General features: G+C 50.7%; 1 protein-coding gene across 1 annotated transcript in view; it reads left to right on the top strand.

The window, feature by feature from the left end:
• Positions 1-16,342, top strand: part of IRAK2 (interleukin 1 receptor associated kinase 2) — a 58,657-nt gene that overhangs the window by 15,651 nt on the left and 26,664 nt on the right. Inside the window, exon 3 of the mRNA XM_079934251.1 lies at positions 11,352-11,498. Within this exon, the coding sequence (XP_079790377.1) occupies positions 11,352-11,498 (147 nt within the window). The remainder of the gene's footprint in view (positions 1-11,351; positions 11,499-16,342) is intronic.

The following is a 16,342-nucleotide window of genomic DNA, read 5'->3' on the forward strand; positions in this document are numbered from 1 at the left end:
CCTCTCTTTTCCACATTCCAGGCAGCAGGAAGGGGAGGGGATTTTCTTTCCTTCTAAGGGTACAATCTGAAAGATGCGCTTTATCACTTCACAAAGTTCTATTAGCTAGAACCTAGTCACATGACCACAATTAGCTGCAAAGGGAGTCTGGCAGTAGCTAAAAAATGTGGTTTTTAGCAGCCGTATGTCTAGCTAAAACTTCTAGAATATAGGAAGACAAGGGGAATGGCTATTCTCTACCACATTGTACCATCTCTAAATAATGTGCTTCTCCTGTTCTTTTCATATATATCAATTTATATATTATCCATTCACTTCCTAGACCAGGATTTGGCTGTACATACCTCCTCTCCCCCTTTGGCTCCTCTGTGGGTCTGTAGGTTGTTTTTCTAACCCTTAACTAATATCGTTACACATATAATTATTTTTCCATGCGCTCTAGGCAGTGCCTCTTGGTGCGTCACTTTGTGAGGTGAAGCGTCGTTTACTCGCCCTTTCTTACCCTCCCCTCTCCACTTTCACCTCCCGACTTCTGGCAAAGACCCGTCATAAAGTGGTCTTCCATGGATGTCTTCACATCTCCAGGCTCTTCTGAGCCCACAGGGAAGAGCTGGGTCTTGGATGAAGCCCCAGTCTCTGGGTCAGGACAGGAAGAGGAATGCCGCCTTTGTGTCCTGATTGAAAAAATGTCTTTCTGTGATGGGGAAAGTACCGTGTGCATAGGACGTCCGCAGGGCGAGTCATGGTGCAGAGTAGCATTTCCCTAATCACATGCCCCAGATGTGTGCTCCAGCAAGTTACGCCGTGCAACTAGAGGTTTCATGAATCACTAGCCTTGGGATATCTGTATGCTTTATCAGTGCCCCCTACCTTTGGAGAGTCACAGTGCACACCCAACGTTTTAAGGATCTGATAAGTTCTATAGCAAAGAAATCTATTTAGGTCGGGGTTTTCCATTTACATTTGACCACAGAGCCCCCTTTTCATTTGATACTTATTAATATTCCCATGGAACCAGTACACTGTGGGAATCAGTGCTCTGGTACAATGGTGGCCATGGTGCAATTGCTGGGCATCCCAGGGGAGCCTCTTTATAGAGAGTCTGGGGGACCAGGGGCAGCATTTGCACGGCCAGGTCAGCATTCAATGTCAGGAGAGTCTGACCCTGGAGGCTAGGGCCAGCCATCACCCTGGGGCTTAAAACGTGAGAGTCCTACTCCTGAGGGGGACTTTTCCCGACCACCAGGCTTATTTAGGGAGAGGGCTGTGAGCCAGGCTCCAGGGTCTAGGTGCTGGCATCTGCGGGTCTCAGGAGCCGGAATCAAGGCAGAGGCTGATGTATCAGAGCTGTGGCTTCCAGCCAGAGGCAGGTCGGCTGTCATCACGGCCACTGCGGCAGGCAGGGGACCTGATTAAACGGCACTGAGGCAGGCAGGGGACCTGAGCCTGCCGATGGTGGGGGTCTGATGGCTCTAACTCTGAGCATGGAGGCTCGAGACCAGGTGTGCCTGATTCGTGAGGTGACACTCTCGCTCGTTCCTCCCCATAGAGAGTTAGATACACAAAATCTGGACAAGAGAGTCAGTAGTGAACTGAGACATATTATCCAGTGCCTGCTGTGTGCTAGGTGCCGGGGACGCAGCAGTGGAAATACAGACAAGGGCTCCGACCTCAAGGAGCTTACAGTTTAGTGTGGGAGACGGGCATGAACAGGATGATGGCATAGAGACGTGTACCCAACCACAGCAGGAGTGCTCAAAGGAGAAGTGTAGGTCGGGTGGGTAGGTAGGTAGGAGGGTAGGAGAGGAGAAGGTTTGATCTCATCTGGGGAAGCTTCCCTAAGGAGCTGAAACTTGAGCCTCCATTCAAAGGACTGGCGGGCCGACCACACAGGTGTATCCGGGCAGAGGGAACAGCACGTGCAAAGGCCGGGTGGTGGGAAGGAGCAATGCTTGGGTGTGGTCAGGTCTACTTTCATCAGGAGTGTAGGGAAGGTTTTCGAGGGCTTCTACCTGGGAGTACCCCCATTGCTCTGGCCACAGTGGGGAACAGGGGCCTGTGAGGTTCCAGGCGTCAACTGAGTAGGAAAGCAAGAAGCTTCTGGAACCTGAAGGGACTCCAAGGGAAGTGACCAAGGTCTCATCTTCCCATCTGCTGCCAGCATCTTCCTGGGGGTTTCTTTCAAGTTTCCCAGTTTTCACGCGTCTCGTCTCGGTTGTGCAGTTTTCACAGTTTCTAACTTTTGGTTTGGCAGCTCAGCCAAAGTCATTTCCTTCCCGGAGCCGGGCTTTCACTGCGTGGGGAATTTCTATCTGCTGCCTAAAGTGAAATGGAAGAGAACACACCCTTTCTCTCCCAAAGAGGCTGAGCTGTTGCAAGGGCCAGACAGGGCTCGTGTGTGTTCTCCTGGAAGTTTTCCCAACATCCGCCCCTTTCCTACCACTAGGGGACAAAAAAGCGTGGGAAGGACTCAGACCCTGGGGCCCCTGGAGACTTGCCCCTGGGCGTGGCGCTGCACAGGGCCAAGACCACCCCCCCCCCGCAACCCCCCCCCCCCCGCCAAAGTCCTGGCCAGGAGTCACTGTTAACTGAATGCTAGTCATAACTTGTATTTAGCACCTAATATGTGCCAGGCAAGCATCTTATCTCACAAATCTCGCTATTCCCATTTTACAGATGAGGAAACTGAGGTGCAGGGATAAGTAACTTGCCCAAAGCCACACAGCAAGTAAGCAACCGGCTGGAAAGGGATGCAGGTCTGCGTGACCTTAACCCCTGCTGGGGGAGGTCACTAGATGGCATCAAGTCTCTGAAAAATAGGCGTAGACGTTGCCCTGTCTGCTTTTCTCGTAAATGGGGGCGCTTCAGAACACGAGCGATGCGAGGCTCTTCGCACATCCTTGCTGAGGGGCTCGGGATGGTCTTCTGACTGTCCTTCTGTGTGTTAGTTATTCCACTGGAAAAGAGCGAGGCTTTAATCACTGCGGGTTTCTTGGGAGTAAATGTGAGCATGGACAGAGGGGCTTGTGTGTGGTGCCTCTGAACCAGCCCCCAGTTTTTCAGAGAGGACGGGCACGAGCTGGAGGGAGAGGAGCTGCGGTTTACTGAGCTCCCACTCTGTGCAGTGCGGTCGTAAGCAGCTCCTCTGGGTTACGAGCTTTGGACACATGTCGAGGTCACGCATTAATCAGGATGGGCTACGTTATGTGGCGGTCACAGATAAACCCGGAAATCTCAGCTGTTCCACACAGCAAAGAATCAGTTTCTCCAAGTGCAGTGCTGGCTCCTGCCTTCTGGCGCTCGGCAGGCCACTGGGAGTGCACGGCTTCCAGGGTCGCTGTGGAGGGGGAGAGACGGATGGACGAGGCTCGCCAGCTCTTAATTGCTTTGTCCAGGAAGTGACAGTAGCATTTCCACTTAAAATCCATTGGCCAGAACCGGTTACGTGGCCCCAGCCTAACTGCAAGGGAGGCTGGAGTCTGAGCGGGAGCAAATGACTATTTGGTAAGCCCTGTCTCAGCTACCGGGTACCTCAGTTCAAGGGGGTTTATTTTAAGGTTCTGCCTAACCACGGCCTACGAGATCTCACGTGGACTAACCCTTGCCCGGTTCTCTCACCTCATCTTGGCTACTTTCCCCCGCATTCATTCAGCTCAGCCGCTAGGGTCATCCTTCATTTGAGGAGATGCACCGAAGTGTTTTCTTCCTCAGGATTTTCGCATATGCTATTCCTTCCCCTTAGAATGCGGGCCCCTCCCCAGCTCCCTTGCATTCTTCCCGTGGCTCATCCCTCTCATCTTCTGGGTCTCTGCTTAAATGGCACCTGCCCACAGAAGTCTGCCCCGGGCACCCTGTATAAGTCAGTGTCAGGTGCCCCCCTCCCTTCCTCCAGTTTGTTGTCAGCATAGAACTCCTCCCGGTTTAAAATTAGGTATCTTTTAACTGTCATGTGAGTTTTATAAGTCAGAGCCCCCAGCCCCTAACACAGTGAATAAATGAATAAGGATGGATGAGTCATTTTAGCAGCCGGTGAGCAGGTCCAGTGGAGGAGCCGTGATAGGGCGATTAGGTCTTAAGACAAGGTCATACCCTCTTATTTGCCTAACTTCCCGTCTAACTTGAGTTGGGAGTTTTGAGTGGTTTGTGTACGTGGACCTTGGATGCCCAGGAAGGTTGAGCCCAGGGATTGGGAGGGAAAGGAAAAGGAAAAGAGAGGGTCCAGAAAGCTCTTTTTGTCTTGATACGGCCAGCTGGCACCTAGGTTCTTTAGTTAGGGATGAATCACTTTCATTTGCTCTAGAAGGGATCTGTTTCAGCCACATGAGTCAGAATAAATACAAAGAATAAAAACAAATTTATAAATATTACCTCACTGTTTACTTTGAGGGCTGAGCAGAGTGTGGGCAATTCCAGACTGTGCTCACTGGGGAAAGACCTTGCCGGCAGCTGGAGTCCCCTCTGCTCAAGCATGTGGCTCCCGGATTTGCCACTGTGTTAAATGTTCCCAGGCTGCCAGCCGGCGAGGAGAACCCAGGCCCCTCTGCCAAGGGCCCAGCACACCTAAGCCTTTTGACCAAAGGAAGCGGGACCTCAATAAACATGTAATGTAAACATGTAAATAAGAGAACTGTTTCAGGTTTCACTTTACGCAAGTATAAACTGGAGAGAGCAACTGGGCTTTCTCCCCAGAGGTGTCCTCTGAATTCAGTAGGCCACACCTATGGGAAAGCACTTAGGACAAAACAAAAAGCCTGACCTAGACTCAGGGGTGATGATCCTAATGATAGTAAATTACAATGGTAGCTTATAACTGTTGAGCACTTACTTATCTCATCATCTCTGGGGGTGTAGGGTACAGTTCCTCATCCCACTTGTTGGATGAGATTTGGAGCGTTTCCCTTGCCCGTGAGCCTGGCTGCGGTGTCCATGGCGGGCTGGAAGCCCTGAGTTCATCTTTGGGCTCTTGTGCTCATTAGAGAGAGTGGGACATCCTGAAAATACAAAGCAGAGAGAAAAGGGAATCAGGCCCATCGTCCCCTGGGAACTGTGGAGAGAGCACAGAGAAATGCTTTTGCCCCCTTTCTCTGCCCCCTGGTGCCAGAAACTCAACCCTCATCACTCCGGGTTGAGCCAGTCGTTCTCAGCCTCACCTAGGGAACTTTCGAAAGCATCCAGACTCTGATTTAATGGATCTGAGAACCAATGCATCAACCCCTTGGTGCCCACAGACACTGAACCTGTTATTTCGAGCACTGGCATCCCCTCCCGTCCCTAGGGGCACTGGCAGGGAGAACTCCAAGCTGCCTGTCCTCCTGTGTGTGACCAGGGGCTGCCAACGACACAGCGGGCGGAAGCAGGTCTAGCTGGGCTTCTGTATTACTCATCCCCATGGCCACTGCACCTTCAAGGCCCTGCCACTGCCCACTGAGAGTCATGTGTCCATTAGAGGGTTTTTTTTTCTTTTTTGTTTTTTTTGGCTGCGTTGGGTCTTCATTTTGGCACGCGCGGGCTTTCTCTAGTTGCAGCCAGCGGGGGCTACTCTTTGTTGTGGTGTGCGCACTTCTCGTTGCAGTGGCTTCTCTTGTTGCGGAGCGTGGGCTCTAGGCTCGTGGGCTTCAGTAGTTGTGGCGCGTGGGCTCAGTAGTTGTGGCTCGCATGCTTTAGAGCTCAGGCTCAGTAGTTGTGGTACACGGGTTTAGTTGCTCCGCGGCATGTGGGATCTTCCTGGACCAGGGATCGAACCCATGTCCCCTGCCTTGGCAGGTGGATTCTTAACCACTGTACCACCAGGGAAGTCCCTATTAGAGGATTTAAACTGTTGGATACAGCCATCCACCCCATTTGCTTCCTACAGAGACCCTAAGTTGGGATCAGAGGTCCTTTTGGGTAGGGAGAGAGGACAGAGGACAGAGGATGACTATGTCACAGTTTGTGTCCTGGCCTTGGCCTTGGCCCAGCTGCTTTTTGTATCTGGTCCCACTGAGTCCTGGGACTGTTCTGGGACAGAGGGGTTATAATTCTTCTGACTCCACAGAAGATGCAAATGAAGCTCAGAGGGTTAAGAAATCTGTCCTTGCGCGTACAGCTAGGATTAGAAAGCCTGGCTCTGGAAACTTCCCCACACTTGCTCTCGCTTCTACTCTGTGATCACAATTCCTATTTTTGGATCTCATGATCCTGCAGAATTAACTTTATGCATGGAATCTTTGTGAGATTCCAGCGGAAGTAAGAGTGCTGTCCTGGAAGCACGAGGCTGTTCCCGTACATCAGTCATAGGAATAGATGACATAACCAGCTTGCTTTTTGGTCCTGGCCTTGGCAGACAGGAAACTCACAGGAAACTCGTGAGATTTAAAGCTCGTCATGACCCTTCTTCATGAACATTTTGTCCTCCTTTGCTCCATCCTGCCCTCGATGTTCTATTTTTATTTCAACGGCACTCTGGTTTACGTACCGGCCCAAAGGAGTGGGTGTTGTATCTGCTCAGCTATCAGGGGTAAGCTTCCAGGCATTAAGGGCAGAAAAGCCACAGTTTCTCCCTCTTCTGGGTTTGCTGGTGGGAAAAGAGGCAAGCAAAGGCCTGCCCTGCGCCTTCCAGCTAAGCTCGGGCAATCGGGCACTGGCAACCTAAGCGTCAAAATGAAGATGTGTCCTGTTTATGCCTCTTATTTATTGTCTGCATCTGAACACCCACAGAGGGCTGAAACGGGGGTTTCACAGGAAACTGAAGCTTGTCATCTGATTGTAACTGCAGGCCTGACGTTGGCCTCTGTGGCTGGGTGGGGCCCTCGTGTGTGACTAGGTGGGAGGGGGCGCTGCAGCAGAAATGCGCTGACAAGCTCTGTCTCAGGCTGGCACCCGCCGGTGCTGGTGCCCATGCCTCAGGGCTGTTCCCTCCTCGGGCGGGCATGTGCCCCAGTCCCACATGTTTGCATGGACCACGGTGCCAGCTGTAGGCCCCTGTCTGTCACTGCAGACTCACCATAGGTTGAGAACATAATGAAGCCTTTTCTATCCCCTGTTGGTAGAGGCCAGGGAGGTCAGCCACAAAAGCGTGGGTGGCTTTGGTATTCCTGCCACGTAGGTCTTGACGGAGAGGCAAAGATCTGTGCAGAAAGGGAAAGAAATAAGGAATAGGACACTGAAGTTAGGTCAGGCCGGGACCGTCACCTTCACTTCCATTTGTCTGATGACGAAACAGGCTCAGCCGGACCTTGGACGGGGGGAAGTGCCGCTTATTCTGGGGACGCAGGCAGTTGGGGTGCAGGTGGCACCTTTAGAAGCTGATGCAGCCAGGAACACCTCCTACTGTGGTGGGCTGTCTGGGGTCCCCTTCACCAGCAGGCCCGGCCTGCCTGACGCGAGGGGAGCTGGGGCCACAGAGGAGTCACATCTGCTCTTGTGTCTCATACACAGATGTCATCATGAGGATGGCGTGAACATGGCCCTTTGAGGTACACGGGTAGGACCCCAACTGAGGCAGTTGGTGGAGGGAGGGTGCGTCAAGGGGCCGTCTCCCTGGGCCAGAGAGGGGAGGGCGGGGGGGGAGAGGGCTCAGAGTGGCATTGGGACCCCTTCCTCCTGGGGTCTTTGCTTCTGCCCTGGATCTTCTCACGAGTCAGCCTTCACTGCCAGTGACTCTCACCGGCACAGTTGTCACTTTGCACGAGGGACGGTGTCACCCTGTACCTGTGGAGAGCAGTGCATTATGTGAGCAGAGACGTGGGAGTGTGTGAGTCCTGCCGGTAGGGCTGCCCTTGGGGAGGAGCCGCTTCTGGGATCCCAGTTTGGGCCAGAAGGGCCTCTCCCTGAGGCGATTGGGTTGGGGGCGCGTGGTGCCTGAGGACCCCAAGTGGGGAGAAACGAAGTGTGTGTTCTCCGGGGTCCCCACAGGGGCCGTAAATCCTGCTCAGCCATTGGTTCTGGCAGGGGACCCCGCCTCCCTGAGCTTCCGTTTCCCTCTTTGCTACCCCTAGGGCTGGGGTGAGGACACACACAGTGAAGGTGTCAAGGGCACGTCCTAGACCATCAGTGGCAAAATCCAGGAGCGAGCGGGCCCTGCATCTGCTGCTCACCTGCGTTCGGGCTACTCACCCTCATCGGAAGGCTCCGTTCTCGTCCCTGTTCGAGCAAGCTTGCTTACTGACTTTTCTCTTAAGAAACAATTTACTGTGCAACTGATACATACATGATCATTGTTGAAAGATTCTGCCAAATGCAAATAACCCCCCCAACCCACAATTATACGGTCCTTGATAATCACACCATCCAGAAATGTTCACAGTTAGCATTTCCTGTATATTCTTCGGGTTCTTTCCCACATATTTTACAAAGAAAAAAAACCTGGGTAACACATTATATATCCTCTTTCATTGTCAGTCAACAATATATTGGTGGTTGCCAGAGGTGGAGCGCGGGCCCAAAAAGGGTCAAAAGGGAGAACTTCCAGTTACAAGATAAATAGGTACAGGGGATGTAATGTGCGGCGTGGTGACTGGAGTTAACAATACTGTACCTCGCATAGTTGTAAGTTGCTAAGAGGGTAGACCTTAAAAGATCTCATCACAAGAAAAAATTCGTAACTGTGTGGTGATGGATGTTAACTAGACTTACTGTGGTGATCATTTCACAGTACATACAAATATCAAATCATTATGATATATACCTGAAACTAATATAATGTTCTATGCCAATTATATCTCAATTAAAAAATATATTAACACCTCTCCATATCATGGATATCCACATACATCTTTTTAGTTACTATTAAAGTGAAAAAAAAAAACCTCACACAAGTCAAAATATTTAAAAGAATAAATTCATTTAAAGAGACAGAAGTAGAATGGTGGTTGCCAGGGGCTGGAGGAGCGGGGAGGGGGAGTTGGTGTTTAATGAGGGCAGAGTTTCAGTTTGGGAAGATGAAAAAGTTCTGGAGATGGATGGTGGTGGCGGCTGGACAGCGGCGTGAATGCGCGCAGTGCCACTGTAGACTTTTTTTTTTTTTCCGGTACGCGGGCCTCTCACTGTTGTGGCCTCTCCCGTTGCGGGGCACAGGTCCGGACGCGCAGGCTCAGCGGCCATGGCTCACGGGCCCAGCCGCTCCGCGGCATGTGGGATCTTCCCGGACCGGGGCACGAACCCGTGTCCCCTGCATCGGCAGGCGGACTCTCAACCACTGCGCCACCAGGGAAGCCCTAGACTTTAAAATGATTAAGATGATAAATTTCACGTTAAGTGTATTTTACCGCAATGAAAAAAAACAAATACAGTAAAACAACAAAAAAGTGTACATGGTGCGGAGTTGTGTTAAATGAAAACGGAAAGACTCCCGAACTACGCCCCTTACACCCGCTCTGGGCTGTTTAAGAGGTGACCCGGTGTTTTAAAAATATGATCACAGCACCACCCATGAAGTGCCCATCTTTTGAGCTCATTGGTTAACATGTGCTATCTCCCTTAGTCTCATGGAAGTTATCCAAAGCAAACACAGCTGGGAGGTGAGGGAGCTGGTGTCAGGTCAGAGCCTGGACTCTGAACCGCTAAGCTCTGCTACTTCTTTTAGAAGATGGTTCCATTTAAAAGAACAGTATGTCAGTAAAGGAAACATGGAAAAAGTCACCCACTATCCCCCATTCGGCCTTCTGGCCTTTCCTCACTTGCTCGTACCCTTTGTCCTGCTGTTCCTCAGTCGGGGCCCCCCTGCAGAGGGGAGTAGGGATGCTGAGGACAGTGGCCATGTGAGTGGTTCTGCCGGACCGGATGACAGGGAAACCAGCCCCAGGTTTGAATCCCATCAGCTGTTTGACTCGGGACAAACCATTTTACCCGTCTGAGCCTCAATATGCTAATAAAATGCAGAGAATTCTGTTAACCATCAGAGGTCGTCAGGAAAACCAAATAAATCTGCGTCGTGCCGTACACACTGGAGTGCCGTTCGCTGAGGCGTTGCTGATATTATTCTAGTCCCACAGCTCGGATTTGAGAAGCTTGGTCCCGTGCTTGGTCCCGTGGTGACGATCGGTTTTGTTGAGAGAGAGAGACACTGTTTACCTGTTGGAATAAATGCTCCTGGAGACTCAAAGGCTGGAAGCGTGTGTTTTGTCTCAGCTCCACCTGGTGCCCACGTGAGAGTGAGCGAGTGGGCTGGCCCTCCCTGGGCTTCAGTGCCCTCTGTGTTTTCGGTTCTCAAACATGGGTCCACCTCTGACCACCAGAGGGTGAAGGGCCTTGAATGCAGGGCTGTAGAATTTGGATTTGGTCTGGGAGGCAGTGGGGAGATAGGAGGGCTCACGTGAAGAGTGTGTGCCTTATCCTGCCAGTGGGGAGTCGTAAAGGCTTTAAGCAGGGAGGTGGTGAGGCCAGGTCTGTATTTTAGTAAGATGCAGCCTGGGGAGGGCTCTGGAGGCCACTGGAGCTGGAGGCCGGGACCATCCTGGAGAGAGAATGGCAGTGGTGGGGGGAAGGGAGAGGAAGCAGGTTCACTCGTAGCAGGCTCTGTGGAAGCTGGTGGAGACACACCGTCTGGCACCTTTGGGGTTTCCCAATGCAATGCAAAGAAGTGATTACTCTGGAAAAACAGGTGACCTCCACCCAGGCTCTTTGAGCCGGTCCTGCCTGACCAGGCTGTGTGATCTCAGACAAGCCACTTAAGCTGCTCAGGCCTCAGGGTCCTCATCTCCACCAGGCTGCAGCAAGGGACCTGGGGAGGATTGCTTGCGCGCAGAGCTGGGCCTGGCCGTGCATTGTGCGGTGTCGGCTGGCAGTTGACGTGGCTGCTATTTTCAGGCTTCCTGTCTCTAAAACAGGGAAGGATGCACATGTCTCCACTGCTCTTGGAAGGGGAAGCTGGAGGACTGCCAGTACTTTTATATTTAGGGGCTCGACTTAGGGACTCAGCCGGGTGGAGATCTTTGACTTCCCCACGTGTTCAGGGAACCGTGTGGTCTGCAGAGGCCTTGCATGTCTGCACTCTCATTCCCCGCTCCCAACAGCCCTGTGAGGGAGGCAAGCAGATGTTATCATGTTATCATGATGATCATCTCTCTGTTTCATAGGTGAGGAAACAAGCTCAGAGAAGGAAAGTGACTTGTCTAAGGTCACACAGCAGGTAGGACTGGAAGTAGGTGTGTCTGACAGAGTATCTCAGCTGGACCATTGTCGGGTCCAAGAGCTACACCTTACACATGGGGAGGCCGAGGCCCAGAGGGAAAAACAACTCTCGGGGGGCACATCATGAACTTGAGGCTGAGGCAAGACTCTGATCAAGGTCTCTGATTTCTGGACCCAGCCTGTTGATGGCTAGCCCCCTTCATTGAATGATAATAGCTTTCTTTCTTCCCACCTCATTTCAGGGAAATCAGTTCCTGAAATCAAGTCTTCCATCCCAGACTTCTTGGATACGGTGAAGCCAGGAAAGCCTTTGGCAGCTTCTGTAAGAAACGCTGATGATGAACAAGAAACGGAGCAGCCCATGAGGCCAGCCACCTTTCCAGGCCCGGGTAATTTTAATTTAACTTAATTTTTTAATTTAAAGAAGATTTATTTAAGGAAATGTTTTATCTATAAAGACACTTAGTTCAGCATATAATAGCAAAAAATTGGAAACAACAAATGTGGATGGCAAAATTAACCACAGATGGTGGTGACAATAAAATGCTGCTGGCAATGATGTAGGTCTGTATACATACATGGAAATATGCTCACGATATACTGAGTTTAAAAAGTTAAAATGTCAGACGACAAAAGGATATATACCGTCTATTACCTCTTTTTTTTTTTTGGTTGCTCTGCACGGCATGTGGGATCTTAGTTACCCGACCAGGGATTGAACCCGTGACCCCTGCTGTGGAAACGTGGATTCCTAACCACTGGACCACAAGGGAATTCCCAGCGAGGTGTATTTTAATTGTTATTATTAATTTTTTTTTTTTGGGCTGTGCTGCACAGCTGGTGGGAATCTTAGTTCCCCAACCAGGGGTTGAACCCGTGACCCCTGCATTGGAAGCGCGGAGTCTTAACCACTGGACCGCCAGGGAAGTTTCCCATTTTTGTAAAAAGAAAAAAACAAACTCAGTAACTGGGGGCTTTCTATGTGTCAGACACTGTTCTAAGCTCTTCAAGAAGTTGAGCTATTTAACCCTCAATAACTGTATGAGTTTGGTATTGTTTTTCTCCCCATTTGACAGATGAGGAAAACGAAGCACAGAGAGGTTAAACAGCCTGCCGAGGTCATATGCTCCGGAGCCCAGGTATTTTACCTGTGGTTCCGCAAGCCCCCAGCACAGGCATCTGAGCCATGTGATTTGAACGCTTGTATCCTCAACCGCTGCACACACCCCTACCCCACAGCCTCTCAGCCCACTTCAGCTTTGTCTCCATCCCCTTGTGCCCAGGGAAGGGCTGGGGGACAGTTTGCCAAATGATGGAAGGACTCAGCCAGCGGGTAACTTCCCGAGGGGTACCCGCTCCTGATGCCGTCCTCCCCACCTCTCCCCCGGAGCCCCGCCCGCCTTCTGCTCTCCTGCAGCCTCATGAGTGGAAAGCTGGAGACCCCAAATCCATGAAACCTCCCAAATCCGTTGACGTGGCTCCCAAAGCCAGGGTCAGCGTCGGCTGAGAGGCGCGTGCACGGGCTTTTGCATCAGGCGGACCCATATTTGAATTCCAGCTCTGCCCTTTCCAGCAGGAGAATGACTTAGCCTCTCTGTACCTCATATTCTTCATCTATAAAATGCGCATAATAATAGAATAATAATTCCTAACCGCCTACATCATCGTGTGTGGTTAGGAATCATACACCTTGGTGTTGCCACCACGTAGGTGCTCATTAAACGTTAGCTGATATTAGGAACATTCCAGGCACCCCAGGTACGTTGAGTCTGGAAAGTTAATCCTAGACCAAGGAGTCTAAATTATTTCCTGTAGCTAAAGAGTTTTGGAAAAAAAAAAAAAAAGAGCAGAACTTTGATCGGCAATTAAAGATAAGGGGAAATGGTCCTAAAGCTAATATGATACTGATCGATGGCCAACGGGAAAGATAATAATAAAATAGGGAAATTCTAGGGGAGTGCTGGTGGAGCTGGAGGAGGTTACTGGTATAGCAGCTTCTTCAGAGGTTCCTTATTTAGGCTGCCGTGAAAACAAGCACCATTATGTCTCTGCCAGACTTTGCACCCTCCGCTTTCTTGAATGGCACTTGGGAGGACATGTGCCCAGACAGGTCAGGACAATAAATAGGATCTGTAGACAGAGACAGGAAGTTGACTGGCTATCTTTGCCCAAACTAAAAATAAGGGCATCATCATTAATTTCATCAGATAACCCAAAGCCAGTCTTTTCTTGGGAAAACCCAAGGTTCCATTGGGCCCAGAGTTCCAGCTGAGTATCTCGTAGGAGTGGAGAACGTGGAGGCAGAGGTGGCTGGGGAGGAGGGCGCACACAGGGAGGAATGGTGCCGCCTGTCACTGAATCAGCCTGACCACCCAGGGAGGGGGCTCTTGATAGCTGGGGAAGGAGACATAGCCTGCCAGAGCTCCATGGCTGAGCAAGCGGCGGGACTGGGATTCAGCTCAGGTGAATTGTTCCAGAGCCCACATCCTAACCTCTGTAGTGGGGAGAGACATGGAGAAGGAAAATACACGAGCAGATGAGCCATGGACATGTTCTAAGCACCTCCTTAAACAGATTCTCAAAGCTAGATTTCAGATAAAAGGGCTCTGGGGCTTCCCTGGTGGCACAGTGGTTGGGAGTCTGCCTGCCGATGCAGGGGACACGGTTTCGTGCCCCGGCCTGGGAAGATCCCACATGCCGCAGAGCGGCTGGGCCCGTGAGCCATGGCCGCTGAGCCTGCGCGTCTGGAGCCTGTGCTCCGCAACGGGGAGAGACCACAGCAGTGAGAGGCCCGCGTACCGCAAAAACAAAAACAAAAACAAAAACAGATAAAAGGGCTCTGAGTGGCTGAAATAACTGTTGCAAAGCCTTACCTATGGGAGAGACCATCGTCTGTCCATCAGAATTGATTTAATCTACACATAGTTTTACCAGCCTTGGTACCCCACATATACCAGAGAGTGATCTTTGTGCTTTATGTCATGTCTTTTAATCTGGACAAGAACTCTACAAAGAATGGACTATTTCTGTGTTTTTTGGGGTTTTTTCTACATCTGAGAAAGCTAAAGAAAGGAAGCACAACCCACCCAAGGTCAAATCTTTAGTAATGACAGAGCCAGGACTTGAGCTCAGTTCTGTCTGCTACCAAGAAAGAGATGGGGAAGCTGTAGAGGCCGACCCACTGTCAGCCACAGGGCAGGAGCCAGAAAACCCCGAATAAGATGCAGAAACATTGCGTGTTCTTTGTTCCTGCCTGCAGTGATGCAGCTCAGCAGGACAAGATTGGTGCATTCTGCTTGAGAAAGCAAACGTTCTGGAAAGATTTCTGTGGGAAATGGCACCGTGAAGGGTTAACTCTTAGTGTTTTGGAAATGACATTTGTGTAGACCACTGTCTTCCCTGGCCCAGGCCGTCCATGAGTGGAAGCAAGGGCTAGTTCTTATCTGATTTCTCAGCCTTGCGGTATTGGTTCCAATTCCACTCCCTCCCCCCGCTCCCCCTACGCAAACCACAGGGATAAATAGACTCAACCACCCCTAGTAGCCCTCCTGTGTCACAAGAGCAGACCTCAGCGATCCCCCCACACTGAGAGGCCTGGTGCAGCCCCCAGAGCAAACCCCAGGCATCAGTCAGACCAGAGAATCATGGCTGTGTGAGGCTAGTGCTGACCTTGGCCTCGCTGGGCAGTGGGAGAGGATGAGGGACCGTGTGTGCAGCCTGCTCTGAGGTCAGCCCTGGGGCGGGGAGAGCAGATAGAGCAGAACTCCAGGAAAGAGGCAGGAGGGAAGTCAAGTTGGCCTGGAACAGCAGTTCCCAGAGTGTAGAGTGTCTGTCCCCAGTGGTACATGGAACACGGGTGTTAGGCAGAGAATATATCACATGCACAAAAACTAGGGATTTCAAGGCTGAATATGTAATACGTGAACTGGAGTGGATTGAAAGAAAACATCAAGTAACTCACGGTGGAGCAGGACAGACACACGGCCCACACCTAGGAGATGGATGACTGTGACCACAGTTTGGGTGACTCAGGCCAAGGGTATTGAGCTGAGCCCAAGAGAAGGCAGGCAGGGCAGGGGCGGAGGTCTCCACCTCTGGAGCAGCAGTGGCCAGGAGCCTTACTGCAAGGCAGTCTCTGCTCCACACCCAGTCACCAGGGGTGGGGAGTCGGGGTGGGAGCAGCCTCAGGAAGCACGGCCTGGGTGCATGCGGATGCGCGGATGGATTTAAGTGAACAGCTGGGCTCTGGTCAGTTACAGGGCTGCCAGCTGGTCTGTAGCACGTTGCTGGTTTTAGTTATTTTGTTTTTTATTTTACCTTTTTATTTTTTTAATTGAAGTATAGTTGATTTACAATGTTGTGTTGGTTTTAGGTATACAGCAAAGTGATTCAGTTATATATATATATATTCTTTTTCAGATTCTTTTCCCTACAGGTTATTACAAAATATTGAGTATAGTTCCCTGGGCTCTACAGTAGATCCTTGTTGGTTATCTATTTTATATATAGTAGGGTGTATCTGTTAATCCCAAACTCCTAATTTATCTCTCCCTCACCCTTTCCCCTTTGGTAACCGTAAGTTTGTTTTCTATGTCTGTGGGTCTATTGCTGTTTTGTATGTAAGTTCATTTGTATCACTTTTTTTAGATTCTACATGTAAGTGATATATGCTATTTGTCTGCCTGGCTTACTTCACTTAGTATGATAATCTCTAGGTCCATTCATGTTGCTGCAAATGGCATTAAGTCAATTTTTTTTTTATGGCTGAGTAATATTCTGTTGTATAAATATGCCACATCTTCTTTATCCATTTATTCTGGTTTTATTTTTTCCTTTTTTTGCCAAAGGTTTAATTCCCGTGTCTGAGCTATAGCTCTTACCCTGAAGCTCAGTTTATATATTTAAAAAATGTTTTTGGCTGTGTTGGGTCTTTGTTGCTGTGCGCGGGCTTTTCTCTAATTGCGCCAGCGGGGGCTACTCTTCGTTGCGGTGCACGGGCTTCTCGTTGCGGTGGCTTCTCTTGTTGCGGAGCTCTGGGCTCTAAGCACGCGGGCTTCAGTAGTTGCGGCATGTGGGCTCAGTAGTTGTGGCGCACGGGTTTAGTTGCTACGTGGTATATGGGATCTTCCCGGATCAGGGATCGAACCCATCAGGGATCGAACCCGTGTCCCCCTGCATTGACAGACGGATTCTTAACCACTGCGCCACCGGGGAAGTCCAAAGGTCAGTTTAA

This window comes from Stenella coeruleoalba (assembly GCF_951394435.1).
Source record: "Stenella coeruleoalba genome assembly, chromosome: 10".
Taxonomy (NCBI): domain Eukaryota; kingdom Metazoa; phylum Chordata; class Mammalia; order Artiodactyla; family Delphinidae; genus Stenella; species Stenella coeruleoalba.